At 41.4% G+C, this 17536-nt stretch overlaps 1 protein-coding gene across 3 annotated transcripts in view; it reads right to left on the bottom strand.

Moving 5' to 3' along the window:
- Positions 1-253: 253 nt before the first annotated feature.
- DSP (desmoplakin) overlaps positions 254-17536 on the bottom strand; it is a 51986-nt gene continuing 34703 nt past the window's right edge. For 2 of the 3 annotated variants that reach the window (XM_088054029.1, XM_005525305.2), the window contains exons 13-24: positions 17316-17442; positions 16545-16749; positions 15820-16037; positions 14919-15085; positions 14466-14604; positions 12255-12448; positions 11231-11393; positions 10565-10648; positions 9558-9665; positions 8821-8919; positions 5684-7975; positions 254-4152 (exon numbers count right to left, since the gene is read on the bottom strand). In XM_088054029.1, coding sequence (XP_087910155.1) covers positions 958-4152; positions 5684-7975; positions 8821-8919; positions 9558-9665; positions 10565-10648; positions 11231-11393; positions 12255-12448; positions 14466-14604; positions 14919-15085; positions 15820-16037; positions 16545-16749; positions 17316-17442 — 6991 coding nt within the window. In that variant the 3' untranslated portion in view covers positions 254-957. The remainder of the gene's footprint in view (positions 4153-5683; positions 7976-8820; positions 8920-9557; positions 9666-10564; positions 10649-11230; positions 11394-12254; positions 12449-14465; positions 14605-14918; positions 15086-15819; positions 16038-16544; positions 16750-17315; positions 17443-17536) is intronic. The other variant, XM_014254569.2, reaches the window with a different exon arrangement.

The raw sequence follows: 17536 nt of genomic DNA, 5'->3' as shown, positions 1-17536 counted from the left end.
CAACTATATAAACAAGTGTTCAATCAGGCATTCTGCTTCTGGGGCATAGCTTCCATTATTGGTGCTATTTTCATTTTCCTACTGAAAAATCAGAATCAGAAGTCCTCATTCATAAAAGTGACAGCTCAGCATCATGAAATGTAATGTGCCTGCACACTTTTTGCAACAAAGCTAACGACTGCTTCTTTTTAAAATGGTTTTAACTTGCACTTCCAAGAATGTCCACAGATAAAATTATTAAGTACACACCAAACACTTTAAAACTTCAGTAGTTTATTGTCCAGAATAGCTCACATGGTACAGTCAGATTTTTTATTTTATTTTCTGTGTTACAGGGAAATCAAGCAAAACAGTAGAAAATGTATATGGGTTAACAGTAAAACAAAAGCCCAGCCTAACAATAGCCCTTTACATCCACCAAGTTATGCTTCAGAAAATGGCTAGCCAAACATAAAGAAGTAAAACATCTGAAAGACAGTTTCATGTTTATGGTATAGATCCTAAACCAGTATTAAGGGCATTTTCTGTCCATATTGTTAATATATTTTTTTTCATAATAGCAAATTGGAAAAGGTCTATGTGAATAAAAAGTTACCTACTGCAAGACTTTCAAACCTCAGTTATCACCTTATAGGTTGATAGTTACAGATAACAAGAGTAGGCACATGACACAGTATTTAAAATATACAGAGACCTATCGCAATCCAAAGACTAAAAGGAAATTGGAACTGATACTCAAAATTCACAAATATTACTTTTGCATTCCCTAATCTATATTCTATAAGCTTGCATTCAAGCATTTTACAGCTTTCTCAGAAGAAAAGTGTAACACACCCAGAAAAGACTTCAAGGCTTTACTTTGAGTTACTTTGTTGGTGGGTTTTTTTTTCCTTTAGTAAACGGAATATAGGATAATCTAAATGATAATAAAATGCAGACACATTCCCTCCCTTGTTATTAGCGCCCAATAGACCCACTGCTGAAGGCTGAGTATGAGTAAGAATACGAAGAACTTGCTGAGGCATCAAAGCTTCCTCTCCTAGACCCACTGCGTGAGCCTGAACGTGAGCCAGAGCGAGAGCCAGAGCGAGAGCCAGGTGCTGAGGAGACATTGTAGGGACTGGATATGCCTTTAGAGGAAACAGAGGCTGCTTCCAACAGTTTAAGCCCAGTGATGTCTTCCACCATTGACCGGTTCATTGCATCTTTGTAGGATATTTTCAGCTTGGTCTTGGGGCAGGTCAGAATTTTGGGATAGCTGTTGGTGTCTTGTAATTTCTGGGCAGCACGACCGTCAATCAATCCATTCCTAATGGCTTCTTCAGTAGTTATTCTTCCACGCACTTCTGGGTCCACGAGACCTCCAGTGAGGTACTGGAATTCAAGGAACCGCTGCCCAGCCTCATAAGGCAGCCATTTTTCCTTCACTGCTTCAGCTGCTGACATCCTCTTTCGTCCGCCCTTTATGCCTTCAAACCCTATGAAGGCCTTCTGGGCTGGTTTGAGACGTGTGGCCATATCCTGATCGATGATGCCTTGGCTAGTGGCTTCCTGGAGCGATAGCCTCTGGCCAGTGGTAGGGCATATTATGCCCCCAGTGCAGGCCTGGGCTTCAAGTAACCTCTGCCCAGTGATGCTATCCACGATGCCCCGCTGTATAGCTTCTGAAATGGAGATTTTCTCCAAGTTTTCCGTGTCAAATATGGCTGCAATAGGACTGCACTCATCTGGGGTCTCTGAGAAAGAACCGCTCCTGATCACTGAAGAAGAACTCCTGACACTCAGCACGGTGGGAGACCGAGTCACTGACTCGTGCCGGAACACCTCATCAGTGCCATTACGGCAGGAAATCATGTCTGCAAACTGGGTCAGGCTCAAGCTGCCAGAACGGTACTGGTCAAAAAACTTCCTCTCCACCAGGCCTTTATCAATGGCATCTTGGATGTCATACTGGCTACCTGTTTTTCTGTCGACAAGGACTACTCTGCTGCTGCCATCTGATCCTGTGATAGTTATTTCTTCCCACTCACACTCCTGCTCAGCTAGCTCTGTGTAGGTGTCATAATCTATGAGGCCTTTGCTGTACGCCTCCTGAACGGACATCTCCCGGTTTGTTTCTGGATCTACAATGACCACCCTGCGCTTCCTAAGGGTGTTCTTCTGTGAGGTGTGCACCACCTTCTTCTTCTCTCTCAGGGGCAGAAGGCAGAGACCCGTTGCATCATCCTTTATGCATCTTTCTTTCAGCTGCAAGTAGGTCAAATTTTCCTCTGTGTTGGGATCAAAGAACCCTTTGGTGTCATCACTTGGATCACTAAGGATCTGGTTAAGCTCCTCATTGAAGTAGCCACGCTTGTAGGCCGTCTCTACTGGCAAGCGGTAGCTCTCTTTGGGATCGATGATCCCTCCAGTAGCGATCTGGGCCTCCAGCAGGCGAATGCCATGGCCTCGCTCTATGAGCTCTTTGTTCATTGCTTGGAACAGAGAAATGATGTTTCCAGTTTCTGGATCTTTGTACCCAGTGACAGCTCTTTCAGCAGAGAGAAGCTTCTCTTTAAATTCAATTCCAACAAGGCCTCTTTTGTAAGCTTCCTCAACAGGCAGCCTCACATTGCTGACAGGATCCACTATGAACCCTGTGGCTGCCTGCGCTTCTAGGAGTTCAAGGGCTGTCCCTGGCCTAACCAAACCTATTTTCATAGCCTGGTAAATGCCAAGTTTCTCTTTAGTAGCCTCATTGTAGATACCAGCAATACAGCTAGAGCCTTGAAGGAAATCAATAATTCTCTCACTCACTTCTTCCACTGTAATTGCACCTCTTTCCAAGTCATTCCTTGTTGATTCCTTAATTATTCCAGCCTCAAGAAGTGCATCTGCTGAGACAGGCTGCCTGATCCCTTGGAATGACATACTCCTCTTCTGCACTGGAAGGAGGAGCAGACCAGTGTGTGGTTCAATTCTGCATTTTTCCTTCAGCTGCATGTAAGTGACTGCCTTTTTGGTGGTGGGATCAATGAAGTTCTTTGTGTTGCCTTGGCAGTTGTTTAACATCCTGTACAGGTCTTTGTCAATCAACCCACGAGATAAAGCTATCTCTTTGGGTAGGAAAACACTGTTGACAGGATCAACAATCCCTCCTACAGCCAGCTGGGCTTCAAGCAGACGAATTCCGGTTTCTCTGTCAACCAAGTTTTTCTTGATGGCTTCAGATACCGGCACAGTTTTGCCTGAGAAAGGATCCTTAAATCCTGTAATAGCCTTTTCTGCTGTATAGATCTGCTCTCTATCATCAAAGTCAATCAGATCTCTGGCGATAGCACTGTCCACTGTTAATATCTCATTTCGGTGTGGGTCTATCACACCTCCTGTTGCTGCCTGGGCTTCCAGGAGTAGGACTGCATTTTCTGCTGTTAGCAGCTGATTCCGTTTGGCCTCAACAAAAGAGTACTTCTGTCTGGGTGAAAGGGACACCCCTGCAATAGCACCTGCCCCTTTGAGGTAGGGTTCAATGTCAGCTGTGACCTCTTCCACCGACCTCTGCCCCTTCAGCAGTTTATCCAGTGTGAGTTTGTCTATCAGCTGACACTCATACAGCTGCATGGCTGTGATCTTCTTCCGCAGCCCACTGAACACCAGCTTGGAGGCATCGATACAGAAGTCTTCCTCGGTCTGTGTAGATCTGTGAGCCCCATATGGGCGCTGCTTGAGTTTCTCAATCTCTCTTTGCAGCCTGAGACGCTCTGACTCCAACTCTGACTGGTTTTTGACAGCGGTCTCTTCCAGTCTGCACCGGTATCTCTCCTCAATCCGTTTGATTTCCATCTGCAGCCTTTCAATCTCACTCCTCAGGCTGTTCTTCTCCCTCTCACTCTTCTCCCTCTCACACTGGATCTTCCTTATGGATTCCTCTGTTCGGGAGTGCTGGCTCTTCCACTGATTGAGGTCATTCAGAATTTGTTGCTTCTCACTTTCCAGGCGTTGCTTCAAACGTGATTCTGACTCCAGGGTAACTTTCAAACGGTTCAGCTCCTCTTCTAATCGCTGCAGTCTGGCTTTGTCTTGCTCCAAAGCACTCATTTTTATCAGCAGGGTTTCTCTTTCTTGCATTATGTGACTATACTGATTTTTGGATTCTTGAATCCTACTGGATGCCTACAGTTGTGGAGGAGAAATAAACCAAGAAAGGATGGTTAGAGTTTGTGCTGGTTAGAGTTATGCCCTCTGCCACAATGCTCTCCAGCCAGTAATTTAACCTGCAGCAAGCTCCCACTGGAAAAAATTCTAGTCACAGCAGTGCCTTACCCAAGATTATGGGCACACATAAACCAGAGAAGGCACACTATCCCTTCACTTACTGTGTCTCCAGTACTGCCAGAGGCTCAAGAGACTTCATTCTGTTACCCATAGCCTCAATCTCCAGCTGACTTAGTTCTCTGTAACTTTTTGATACTTCTTACAATACACTGACAAATACACAGAGCATTTAAGACTCATAAATAGCCTGATGCTCAGCAGATGCCCTGGCAGTCCTACTAATCCAGGGGAATTTGCATCAGCTAAGGACTGGTCACGCATGGATAAAAAGGAAACATATGATTCAATTTGTGCTTTCCTATTAGTTTCACATGTCATTCCAAACAATTTTACCTGTGTCGCCTTCTACTTTAATTCACGCAGTGTCTTCATATACGCATATGCACAAACACCCACAAGCATGCAGATTTGTATGCAGCCCATATTAAACTGAATATAAGTTTATCTACTCGTAATACATGCATATATATATGTGTGTGTGCATATATATACATGCACAGGTGTTATATAATCCTAAATGTTAGTATTTTTTAATATCAGTATTGGGATTTTTAGAATAAAGGATATGAGAAAAGAAATATAAGGGACAAGTCTAGGAAAAAAAACATTTTCACAAGTGCTCACTTGTGTATATTTAAAGACCAGATCCTTGTACAAGAAACCAGGCAGAAGAACAAAATATTAAAAAATATTTTCTTTCACTTGTTTATGTTGTCACCTAAAATTTAAGAAATAAGGGCCAATAGTAAAATTTGCAAATGCCCTTAGTGACTTAGGAACATAAATCCCCAAAATAGTCCATGAAAGATAGGCTTTTAGTACCTTAGGTATAGCTGACAACATGACTTTTAATCCTCACTTGGTGTCAACATCTTACCCAGCTAATCAGCACCTTGACAGCTTGTTGGTTCTGGGGTTTTTAGCCAGTTTTGTTTGTGACAGCACTCAGGTCATCCTCAAAAGATGGCTTTAACCCATCCTGGCTGAAACAGCCTGGGAAGCACACAGCCAGCAGGGAACTGTTAAAGCACAAGTGGTACTCCACGTGCTCCCATTTTTCCCTAGGATTGTTTGCTGGACACTGACACAGAACACAGATTTCTTCTGGGCCTGAGAACAAGACTCTCCTAGGTGATGAGAGCTTATGGCTCCCTAGAACAATTCCCAGGAAGTAAGGAGGCAAAGGAAGTGGCCAAATCCTGCCATTCTTATTTAAAACTTAACCAAGAGGAAGGGTCATAAAGGGGATGTTAGTCACAAGTACAGTGACTTCAAACAGCAAAGGGTGAATTAATTTGTTCAAATCGACACTGCAATTAATTATATATTTGAGAAACAGTAAAGCTGGGATCAAAATATGTGTGAATACCTCTAGAGCTTGCTTTTGGAATTTTTCAATTTCCTGTCTCAATTTTTCCCTTTCTTTCTGTAAATCATTAAGCAACCCCTGAAGTTCCAGGGTTTGCTTGCTGCTCATCTGAAGCTGATTCTTTAGTTCAGCAATGGTGGTATTTTTCTCATCAACTTCATTTCTGACCATTCTGAGGTCATCATACTCCAATCTAACATTTCGCAGCTCCTCCTCCAGTAACAAGTGTTCCTTGGTAAGGTTTTCGGTGAGAGACTGAAGCCTTTCGATCTCTATTTTGCACTCATTCAAGGCTTTGCTTTTTTCCTCAGAGGTTTTCTGTAAGTGCTCATATCGTAGGTGAGCCTGTTTCAATTGCTCCTGTTCTTGGACCAACTGACGACGTAAAGTCTCAATATCAGATGTGTATTTTCTTAACTCCTCCATGTATCTTTGCTTCTCTCTCACATGACCATCTAATACTTCTCTTTGGTGTCTAAGGTCATCTTCATTCCTCTTCTTTACAATAGATACTTCCTCTATCTGCTGTGTGAGATTAGTTATTTTAACCGATTGGTCTCTCAGAGATCTCCTCATGCCTTCTATTTCCTCCTCCAGTTTTTTCCTCCTGGATGTTTCCTCCATTAAGTTTTTGTTCTGTCTGCAAAGTTCCTCCTCCAGCTTATGTTTCTGGATCTGCAAGTCTTTTACAGTGCTCTGGAACTTTGCACTTTCTTGATCCCTGCCTTTTTTCTCTTGTGAAACTCTTTCATAGTCAATTTTCAGTCTGGCCAGTTCCTGCTCTTGGATCCTCAGCTTGTTAATTGTCTCAGTTGCACTTGTGTTTGCTTTCTGCAGGTCAAACTGGACTCTTTTCAACTGACTGTTCTCATCCTCCACTTCTTTCCTCTGACTTGTTTCTACATCCAACAACTTTCTCAGCCTTTCAATCTCTTTGTTTCTTTCCTTAATGGTTTTAGAAGCATCATCAAGTGACTGCTTGTACCGCATGCTTTCATCAGAGTGTCTCTGAATAACTTGTTTTAGCTCAATCTCCAGCTGCTGTTTCTTCTGAGAAAGCTCCGAGCCAGCTGCCTTCTGCTGCTGAGCATTCTCTTCTATTTTCCGTAGGTTATCTGTTGTCTGACTTATTGTATTCTTCAGTCTCCTAATTTCCTCACACAAATTCCTATTTTCTCTCATGGCATTATCAAGCTGTGTTCTATAATTATTTGTCTCCTCTTCCTTTTGCATGGTGACCTGGTGAATTGTGTTCTTTGTGATATTAATCTCAGTTTCATATTTGTTCTTTAAACTAATAATTTCCTCATCATAACTGTTTCTTACCTTAGCCAATTCATTTTCAAGTTCCCATCGGCTTTTAGCCTCTTCCTGAAGCTGAAGCTTTAGCCTTTCCAGCTCCTTAGTTTTATCCTGAATAGTTGAGGCAGCCTCCTCAAGAGCCTGCTTGTATCTCGAGTTATCTTCCCCACGAAGCTGAATGATCTGTTTCAGCTCCAGCTCTAACTGATGCTTCTGCTGTGACACCTCAGAACTGCAAGCCTTCTGCTGGAGAGCATCTTCTTCTGCCCTCCGCCGTTGGTCTGTTGTTTGCAGAATGGCATCGTTCAGCCTCACAATCTCATCCTTAAGGTCTCTGTTCTCTCTTGTCAGTCTGTCAACCTGGGCTCTGAGGCCTTTTGCATCATCATCTTTTTGTGCAGCTATCTGCTGGATTGTTGTCTTCTTAATATTAATTTCTGTTTCATACTTGTTCTTTAAATTACTCATCTCCTCGCTAAACTGGTTTCTTACCTTAGCCAGCTCATTTTCATACTCCCTCTTCCGTGTGCCTTCGTCCTGAAGAAGAACCCTTAATCTTTCTATCTCGTACTCCTTCTCCTTGATGACCTTCTCAGACTCTAACTTTTGCCAACCAAGGCTGTCTTTCTCATTTTGCCTTGTTTTTTGCAGTTGGTCATAGTCATTCTTCTGCTGCTCATATCTATCCTCCAGCAACTTCCTTTTCCTTTTCTCATCTTCAGTCTCATACGTCAACCTGGTTATTCTGTCATTTAGATCCTTTATTTGGGCATAACATTTGTCTAGGTTTTGCTTAGCAGAATTTCCATCCATTTCAGCTTGTCTTTTCATTTCTTCCAAACTCATCAGCTTTGCCTTGAGCTGAGAAATGTCCATCTGGTACTTCTGCAGATTTTGCTCCAGGAACTTATGTTTGTTGCTTGTCTCTGAATTTGAATCCCTAGCAAGCCTGAGCTCTTCTTCCAGGAGCTCAATTTTGGTGTTTTTCATCTGCAACATGACAACAGAAAAACAAACAAACAGAAAAACTCCCATAAATATTTGTGACAACTGTTTCAAAATCATCACATGCAATAAAATATACATTTGTAACACTGACAACTTAAAAATTTTTTTTTTTTTGCTGATTCAGTGAGAGATAAACCCCCTTTTTTATTTAATGTCACCAAGACAAATTCTGGAATCTTTGTTTATTCAGAGTCAAACTTTATTTGGAAATCAGCATATAATCACTTTCAGAGTGGAAAAGATACTTGATAGGGGGAGGGAGGTGCGTTACTGATAGTAAAATGTGCTGCAGCAGAAGTTCACCAGCACAGTATGAAATTGCCACATTTAGAACCTCCCCAGTTTTCAAACAGGTGAAAATCACATTCCATATATGCAACTTCTTTAATGGGCCTCTCTGTTTCACTGAGCTGTATCAAATCAGAAGTTGCTTCTTTTGAAACACTTTAGAATATGGTCTAAAATGAGGTGCCCTCAACCACGAAGAGCAAGTTTTCAGCATTAAAGTAGCTGTGCTGTCACTGAAGTCAAGGCTGGGATGGGCAGGGCAGGATGGCTCATGTGCCTTGAAGAGAACCTCCTTAATTACCAAGGAGACCAGTTCTCTACCTCACTTCACACACGACCTTAGAGGTCACTTTGTAAAACACTGTACTCTTTTGCAAAAGATGCATGATGCTTCTAATATGCCTCCTTTGTAGGACACCTCTGAGTTCTCGATATAGTTTTGTGACCTATTTTACACTGTACTTTCTGCCTCTGATCAGTGATAGTTTTCTAATTTGTGATAAAAATGAAAGCTACAGAAAATAAAAGAGTTAGAATACCTTCAAATCCTCCATGCTCTTTAACATTTCACTCAAGAATCTGTAATAATCTCCTGATCTTGTAAGAAGCTCTATATAGCGAGACTGAGCCTCATTAGCCTTGAAAAGAAACAGAATTGTTAACAGCTTGTACTAGAGTTAGACATGAACATACCTCTGTTCATACCATTTAAAGGATTCCAATCTACTTGAGCAAACTCATAACTTGACAAAGTAAAAAAGCAGATTCTTCTCCTCACAAATTCACACGACTTTCTGAGGACCCCAAAAGTGTAAATTCTTCCTTATGAAGAATCCATACCCTTTTTGGTTTTTTGGGATTGTTTGCCCCCAATTGCTGATGTGATATTAAATTCAAGCTTTCATCCCCTGGTTCATCACACTCTTCCTGTGTGACAGTCACAAGTAATGCAAGTTAGATATTTAATAGCAGTTAATTCCCAGGCTGAAAGTGACTAAACCACTTGGGGCATGAATCTACCTTTCTCATAGTATGTATGCAGTGGACACTGCATAGGAATGAGATAAATTCCTGAGGGCTAATCTAATGTCTAAACAAGCCCAGGTCTGATTTTACAGCACAATGACTATTCTACACTAATTCGTTGTGCTCATGCGCTTAGTCCACATTACCAGTGATGGTGCTAAGTAATAAAATACAGCTGGATATGACTCACAAGCGCTCACACAGACAAACAAATGTATTCAGAAGATTGAAGGGGAGAAAAGAAAGGTACCTCTTGTAGAATCAGCACTGCGGGAGACTGAACCACACTCTTCTTGATAGGTATGTTGAGCAATGTTTCTAATCCCGAACTGTAGGAAGCAACTTGTAGTTCATAATCCTGAAAAACAAGTCAAAAAGCAAGACCCATTTAGAAACTGCCAAAGAATTCTCTGTGAATCTATGTCATAAAATGCAAGTTTTTGGTTTTGTTTTTTGTTTTGCTTCCTTAATGAAAAGGTATATTTTTCCCTTGTTTGTATTTCTGACCATGTACAGATGATCCTCTGTCATAAACAGAAGCTCATCAGTTCAAGTACCCCTGTGGAGATTCATGGAGGAGAATGACAAGGGAAAAAAATGAAAAACATTTTTAAAAAACAAGACAACAGTTTCTGTAAGCTGAGGGCTACATGGAGACGAAAAAGATTCATGGGAGTAACTGGTGTAAGTACTGTTATCCACCAAAACTTCATCAGAAATAACAGTCTCTGGATCTCTCTTGTATCACATACGCCATGTCACATATATAGCAAAATCTTTGTCTGAGCTGGAGAAAGAATGGATATAGAAGTGACATAAAAATGTAAGGACCACAAAACCATTCCCTCTGTATGTTACTGGTTTTCATGGCTATTGCACACCATTCCTCCTGCTAATATGAATTTGTTTTGCCTCCTAAATCAGATCCTAATCAGACCTAATTCATTCAGTACCAATATGTTCTTGACTTCCTTATGTTTTTAACATGCGAACTGGAAAGTTTGGTCTGGCTAGAAGGAGGCTTTGATTCACCTGAAGAGAAGCTCTCATTGGTATCTGCTGCATGATCCCATAGTCTTCAGGTGGCAAGTACACAAATTGCTTTCATTGTGTTTAGTACTAAGAAGTACTTCACCCCAGCAATTTCTGTGCACACACATCAGGGAGCTGACTTTTCACCTGTCAGCAGAGCAGAGACAATGGGATGTGCCTGACCATGAAAAACCACACCCCACAAAAATGCTGAGATCCAAGTACCTTAATTGCAGCTGAGCACTGATCTGCATGCTTGAGGAGCTCCTCAACTTTGTCTCGCTTCCCACAGATTTCACTGTGCAAGTTCTGTCAAGAGAAAAGTGAGGGTGAAACACTCCTGCAAGATTTACCAGTATTTCCTCCTGTACACGCTGCCTCCATCAGAAAGCACCTGCAGCTGGAGACAACTGCAGCCCCTGAGGCTGAGACATGAAATGACCTGTAGCTGGGCAGTTTCTACAACAGCAAGCTCTTTGGGCATAAGAACACCCAGCAACTGAAAAACCCCCAGAGCTGGGGGAAGGCATTGACTTTCGCTTAGATGTATTTACTTGATTTTTATTTTTGTGCTCTAATTTGTCCCATAAGCTGCACCATCTTACAGTCCTTTGAATTAATTCAAAGCTGATGTGTAAAAGTGTCAGTGAATGTGTAGGAGCCAAATACAGTCTTGTTCATAATCTGTTGCAGTGCTGACAGAAAGTAATGAGGACAATAATATTTCCTCCCTCCTGCCTTCTACATATGTGGTGTTTTTTGGTAGCTTGCATACTTTATAATTCAAAACAGGCCACTGTATTGCAGACTGCATTGATCCTGACATTTTCTGTACAGCAAAAGAATTTAAAATCCAGATAACTGAAGACAGCTCATTCAGGTGCTGCATACCTTCTGATCGTGTAGGTATCTCATGATAGTGTTGGAATCACACAGCTTCGTGGACTCAATAGAATCCTGCCGGCGCTTGGCATCACAGATCCACTTGCACAGAGCCTGGTAGAGATCTCGGTAGGTTTTCAGCTGTTTGATCTGTCTTTCTAAATCCCATGATCTAGGAAGAAAAAGGCAAAAACCTGTCAAAATGGAAAGTGCATTCTCTTTCTCTCTCTTTACACAGTTTTCAGAAATAAGACAGCGTAAAACTATGGGAAGCTCTGAAAAGAAGATTCTGAACAAAAAATTTAAAGAAATGAGAATTGTCCTGGTTATTAGTCACCCAATATGGGGTTTTAATACCTCACTTTCGAGTAACTCTGTAATACACAGAGGTTGGGCCTTCCTGTCAAAGTCAGGGATGAATAAAATATGCAGATTATTATGCAGCGATAAAAATCAAGTTCACTGACTTCAGTACCCTTGTTTCTCAATTGAAGAGCCAGCAACCAGTTAGGACAACATTTTGTCCTCAGATAAAAACAAAATAAAACAAACTAAAACAAGCTATACCCCAACCTCCACCTCTCCCCCTCAAACAATCAGAATATGCCTTCAGTTCACGATTCAGATTCAAGGTTCTATTTTGTTACTTAATTCTTAGTGTCACTTTTTTAACCCTCAGGTGCTGAGGAATAAGTATGGTTGCTTTTTTGAGGGGGAAAATGATGCCTGGAAGAACTTAATCCAAGAACATTAGTAAGAATTAAAAAATAAAAACAATCAGAACAACTCTTTAGCACATAGGTTAGACATTTGCATGGCTAACTACATTTTTCTGCTTGGTCTTACACAATTCCTTTTGAAGTACGTTCAACCTATTCACAATTGCTCGAGTCTTACTGCCCTGAAGTCACCATTTGTCCCTTGGAAGCAAAGATTGGTGCACATCAGTTCTCTTAGACTTCACTGTTAAGATGATCTTGGTAGCAATAGCAGTAACAGCAATAAGGAAAACGCTATGAAAACATGAACAAACCTGTTATCTATCTGCTTATCAGCCCTCTGCCAGCGGTCTATCAGCTGGGTAACTTTGTCACAGTACTTTCCAATGTCCATGTCATACAGGGTGTATGACTGGCAAGACTGTGAGTGAATCTGAAGTGTTCTCTGCAGCTCATTTTCCAAGGTATTCAGTAATGACTTCTTCATATTTAGGTCTGCTTTCATTTTCTGGAGAAAAGAACAAAATGTTGTCATTTAGTTTACTCTTGAGAAGATACTGATATTTAACCAATTTAACACCATGCACATTATGTTGGGATCTAAAGATGTTGTTTTTAACTCCGTAACGTATCTATAGTGATGTCAGCTGGACTTAAACAATTTAAAGTGAAACACCTATTTTGGTAAATAGTTTGGCTTAAAAATGTGCTTAGGGTTAGACTAAATAATTTGCTAAACCAAAGTACTCTGCTATTATATTCTGAAGCAAACATTTCAGTTTCTCAGAACTCTGCAGAGCAGTTACCAGAGCAGAACAAGAGTCTTGCTTGTTCCTAGAAACAACTGACTAGAAAATGCCACTGAAGTATAAAAGATTCCTGCAATTGCAACAGCTGTGAAATCAAACCTCAGGAGTAGCATATCCAGTTTTTAAACACCTAAAAATCTGCACAGATTATTTTTTTCCCTCTACTTACATTTTTATAAACATCTTCCATGGAGGTATTTCTTCACACACACACACACACACACACACACACACACACACACACATATACATATTTAGGTACACATACTCACATATATGGGCATCACCAAATGGAATATACAGCACAGAAAGTGTCTGCCTTGCATCCCCCATTCATGGGGATGGCCACAGCCTAACGTGATATGCTCAAGCTTTTTTTGTTGGAGGTTTTTTTTTTTGTGTGTGTGTAGTTCAAATTTACACCATCTAAGAGCAACTCCCAGCAACTGAACTGCAGCTCTCATTTGACATGATAAAAAGGTAACTGGGTTGTGCTCCATTTACACCACCCACACACTTTTTCCTTACTAAAGGTAAGAGCAGAAAATAATGAAAGAGTTCTTGTGCTCTCAAATGCATTCAGTGCACAAAAGGACCAGCAGATAAAGGTGGATTAAAGACTGGATCTGCAAGACGACTTTGTTCTCAGCAAAGCAGTTGTTTCCCTTTTCTCCTTGTACGAGCTGGATACTTTTCACCCTAGGATTTGACACAGACTCTGTAGCAAAACCAGGACATTCAATAACACTCGAATTTACTCATTCATTACATCTAGAGGACAACAAGGGCAATTAACAAGCCTGTATGCAAGAAAGGAAATACTGCCTTCAAATCCACATTCATTAGTGATATAAAATAAACACAGATAATAGTGTACAGAAATGGGTTACAGAAACCTTCCATGCATCTGTGTTTGCTGCAGGGGCAGCAACAACCAGGGGGTGGAGGAAGTAATAGCCTGTACATTACTTTCAATAATTTCATTGAATCACAGTTTCCTGAGTTGGAAATTACCCACAAGGACCATTGAGTCCAATTCCTGGCCTTGCACAGGAGACCCCAAGAGTCACACTACATTACTGAGAGCATTGTCTAAAAGTTTCTTGACTTCTGTCAGGCTTGATGCTGTGACCACTTCCCTGGGGAGCCTGTTCCAGTGCCCAACCCACTTCCAGGTGAAGAACCTTTTCCTGATATCCAACCTAAACTTCCCCTACCACAGCTCCTTCCTCTTCCCTTGAGTCCTGTCACTAGTCACCACAGAGAAGAGAGATCAGTGTCTGCCCCTCCTCTTTCCCTTGTGAAGGAGCTGTAACTGCAATGAGGTCTCCCCTCAGTCTTCTCTTTCCCAGGCTGAACAGTGACCACAGCCGCTCCTCATACAGCTTCTCCAAAGCCCTTCACCATTCTCACAGCCCTCCTTTGGATGCTATCTAATAACTTTATGTATTTTTATCCTGTGGCACCCAAAACTGCACACAGAACTCAAGGGGAGGCTGCACCAGTGCAGAGCAGAGCAGAGGAGGACAATCCTCTCCCTTGACCAACCAGCATTACTGTGCCTGATGGACGAAACACTGTATGTCTATATATAAAATACAACAGGATCAACATTTCTATCTCCTGTGGTTTTGTAAGGGTTTCCCACAGCTCAATAGATCAGTGCTGGCAGTTACAAATGTTGTTTTGCTGTGTCCTTGGATTTTGGCCCCTCACCTTCAGACAAGCCCGATAAGCCTCTGCTTTATCAAGATCCAAAGGAACAGTCTCCTCTTCAGACAGTCTGACTTCAAAAACTCTGATCACATCTTCTGTTTGCAGAATAACCTGGAGCAGACACCTCAGTGCATTCAAGCTGAAAAAAATGATACAAGGCAAATCCATTATGGACTAAGGAAGGAACAGTGATATTTTTAATTAATTGCAGATCATTGTCTAAAGAGAATAGGTAACTCAAGAAATTTCTGTGATACCTATGCTTCTCACTTGCTTTTTTAAAGTGTTCCAGAAAAGAGAAGAAATTCACATGAATGTCTGTTTCTATCAACATGTACACAATTTGCAGAGAAGAAGGTGTAATTTTACACTATTGGTAACAAAAGGCAGATTTCTGGACTAAGAATTATAGAAGGAAGTGAATATTTATTCTTACAGCCTCAATTTACTTACCTGTCTAAGTAGCCAGCAGAAACACCATTAATATTTTCCAGTTTTTGAAAGAGGGCATTTATCTCTGATTGCAAGTACACATACTTCTCACAGCCTCTGAAGTTAGGCAGCAGGTCCTTATGCTTATTGAGGGTTTCAGCCATTATTTGAGAGTCGTTCTGCACACCCTAAGGAAAAAGAGAATGCCTGGTTTACACTTTTTTGGTTGGCTGAATTATCATTCTATTCTATATTCATATGAAAATGGTCTCCTTATCCAAGCAGTCTGCTCTTACATAACCAGCTTGACTGAGGACTGAAGAAGTGGCTGAGCTTGCTTTCTTCAAGGCAAGCACTGTTGAGCACTTTCTTTTTTGTCCAAATAGGTCATATGTCTTTTTGAGCATCTCCACTCCAAAACTCAACTCTGACATGCCAAGGTCCTTCTGCTTTTGAGACCTTTGCAACCTCATTGCCCTGTGGAAATTTCTCTTATGTTGAACCTGTTACCTTTTTGCATCAATCTTCTCTCCATGGTCTCCTACAAATCTAAAAAGCTAGGAGAGGGATAGTAAGTCTCGTGCATCCAGTCTGTCTCCCACAGACAGCATTTTACAGGTAGATGGTTAAGTGTCCTTGGAAAAGGATTTTAATGGCACTTTACTCTGGGTGAGACTTAACATGAACTCACAGTCACCTGACATCAGTCTTTCTGTATTCCTTGCCTGGCAGAACTTGATTTCTAAAATTCAGGAGTAAACTTTTTCTATCCAGAAGGTAAATTCTAATCCAAATCATTATACTTAGCTCCCAGTTGAGAATTTTCTGCACAGGATGTGTGTCTTTCCCAGCTGATCATGAACAACTGCAGCACAGAGTCATACTGAGCTTGAAATGCTCAAAGACGAACATCCACAGTTACCTCTAAGTCCTTTATTCTGACTGAAAAGTCGTGCATAGCCCCTTGATCCACTCCAAGAGGAGCTCTTTGAACCATCTGAATCTCAGAAGCTTCAATCTGACGCCGAAGTTTCTGAAGCTCCATCAGCAGCCAGGCCTCCTGCTTCTCATGCTCTCGGTTTCTCTCATTAACAATAATGGTGTTTGAGGAACCCACAGAACAGCTCTCAGTTGGGACCACTGTAAAATGAATTGGGTAAGCATCAACTGCCAGAGAACTGAGCAGGAACATGTAGGAAGCCAAGGCAGTGCCCAAGTGATTCAAGCACTGAGTTGATCTGTAGAACTGAGAAAGGGTGGAAGATCTGGGCCCTTAGGCAGCTGTTTCAGGGAATGAAATGTCTCCTTCACAAAAATATAACCTTGCTTCCTAAAATGCAGCAGTGAGATTTTGCTTCGTAATAACAGAAAAACATATCAGATGGACTAAATCCCTCCCATTCTCCCAGCAAGTTCCAAGAATTTTGGAGCACTATTCCCAGATTCTGACCAAAGGAAGAAAGAACAAAATCTTCCCCTGTGCATGGCCAGTTTTGTTATGTTGGGAGACAGCAGAACAGTTGTTGAACATATTCCCATTCATGTTGAAGGGAGCACTTTCACACAAAAAGAATGCACCACCCACCACCTCTGGGACAAAGAAACCCCAGCAATCCAAACTCTACCAAAGCCAAGAAAACAACAAACCTGGCTGTGGCTGTCGTGGTTGATTAGGCAGTTGTATGATCAAGGTTTGGTAGTGCTTCTGAGCATCCGTGAACTGAGTCTGGATCTTTCGCTTGTCTTCATCACCAAACATCTCTGAGCCTTGGCTGTTCCTGAGGAATTCTTGATAATGGATCTCCAGGTCAGTTATTATTTTTTGGTAATCTTCCTTGCGCATTGTTTTCAGCTGAAATAAGGAAGAAGGGAATTTTGAAATAAAAGGGGAAAAAAAAACAATTGGGGAAGTTTTATGATTAGTTAATCATTAAGAAACAAACTAATATACCTACAAAAAACCCACAGTAATCACACTTTGGAATAAATCCTAACTAGGCTGCCTCTAAAAGTATGGTGCTGAGTACCATCTGAGTTATTCAATCGCTGTTACCATCATTTCATACCTTAAGAGCAGTTTGAAATTCTACCTCTTACTCTGTTTATCCATGCCCTTGTACATTGGGAACAAGTACAGCAAGTATGTAATAAATACTCTTAGCTAATCTTCCTGCTTATCTGCATTGTGTTTGAGTAGGAAAGCATTTTGTTTCTCCTTTAATAAAATTACAGCTTCTATATGTGTGAGGTTTTGTGCAACCTAGCAAAAGGAAGGCTCATGGTTTTGTAAAACATACATGTGCACAGGATACTGTGCACAGGATACTGCAGGGTCTGCTTGGGACAGCAGACATCAGGTCATGGGTGGTCTGAATCAGGTCATCTCTGGTCTGCAGGAAAGGCCAGCTGGTGTCTTACCTTGGCAATAGTCATGGCTCTGATTTTCTCAATGTCAATCATGCAGTAATGCCAGGACACCAGGCTCTTCATGTTGATATACAGCTGGTTCCACAAAGCTAAAATAGCTTCATAGTATTGCTCAATTCTGGCATGAGAGAAAAAAAATAGGCATGATCAAAATGCATCTGTCCTTGTAGCACAGCTACAAAACATCCCAAGAAACATCCACCAGATGTGGA

This window comes from Pseudopodoces humilis, chromosome 1, assembly GCF_049639895.1.
Source record: "Pseudopodoces humilis isolate 2021_Gansu_Grassland_sample_001 chromosome 1, ASM4963989v1, whole genome shotgun sequence".
In the NCBI taxonomy this organism is placed as follows: domain Eukaryota; kingdom Metazoa; phylum Chordata; class Aves; order Passeriformes; family Paridae; genus Pseudopodoces; species Pseudopodoces humilis.
The sequence above is the reverse complement of the archived record's forward strand: the minus strand, read 5'-3'. Positions and strand labels throughout refer to the sequence as shown.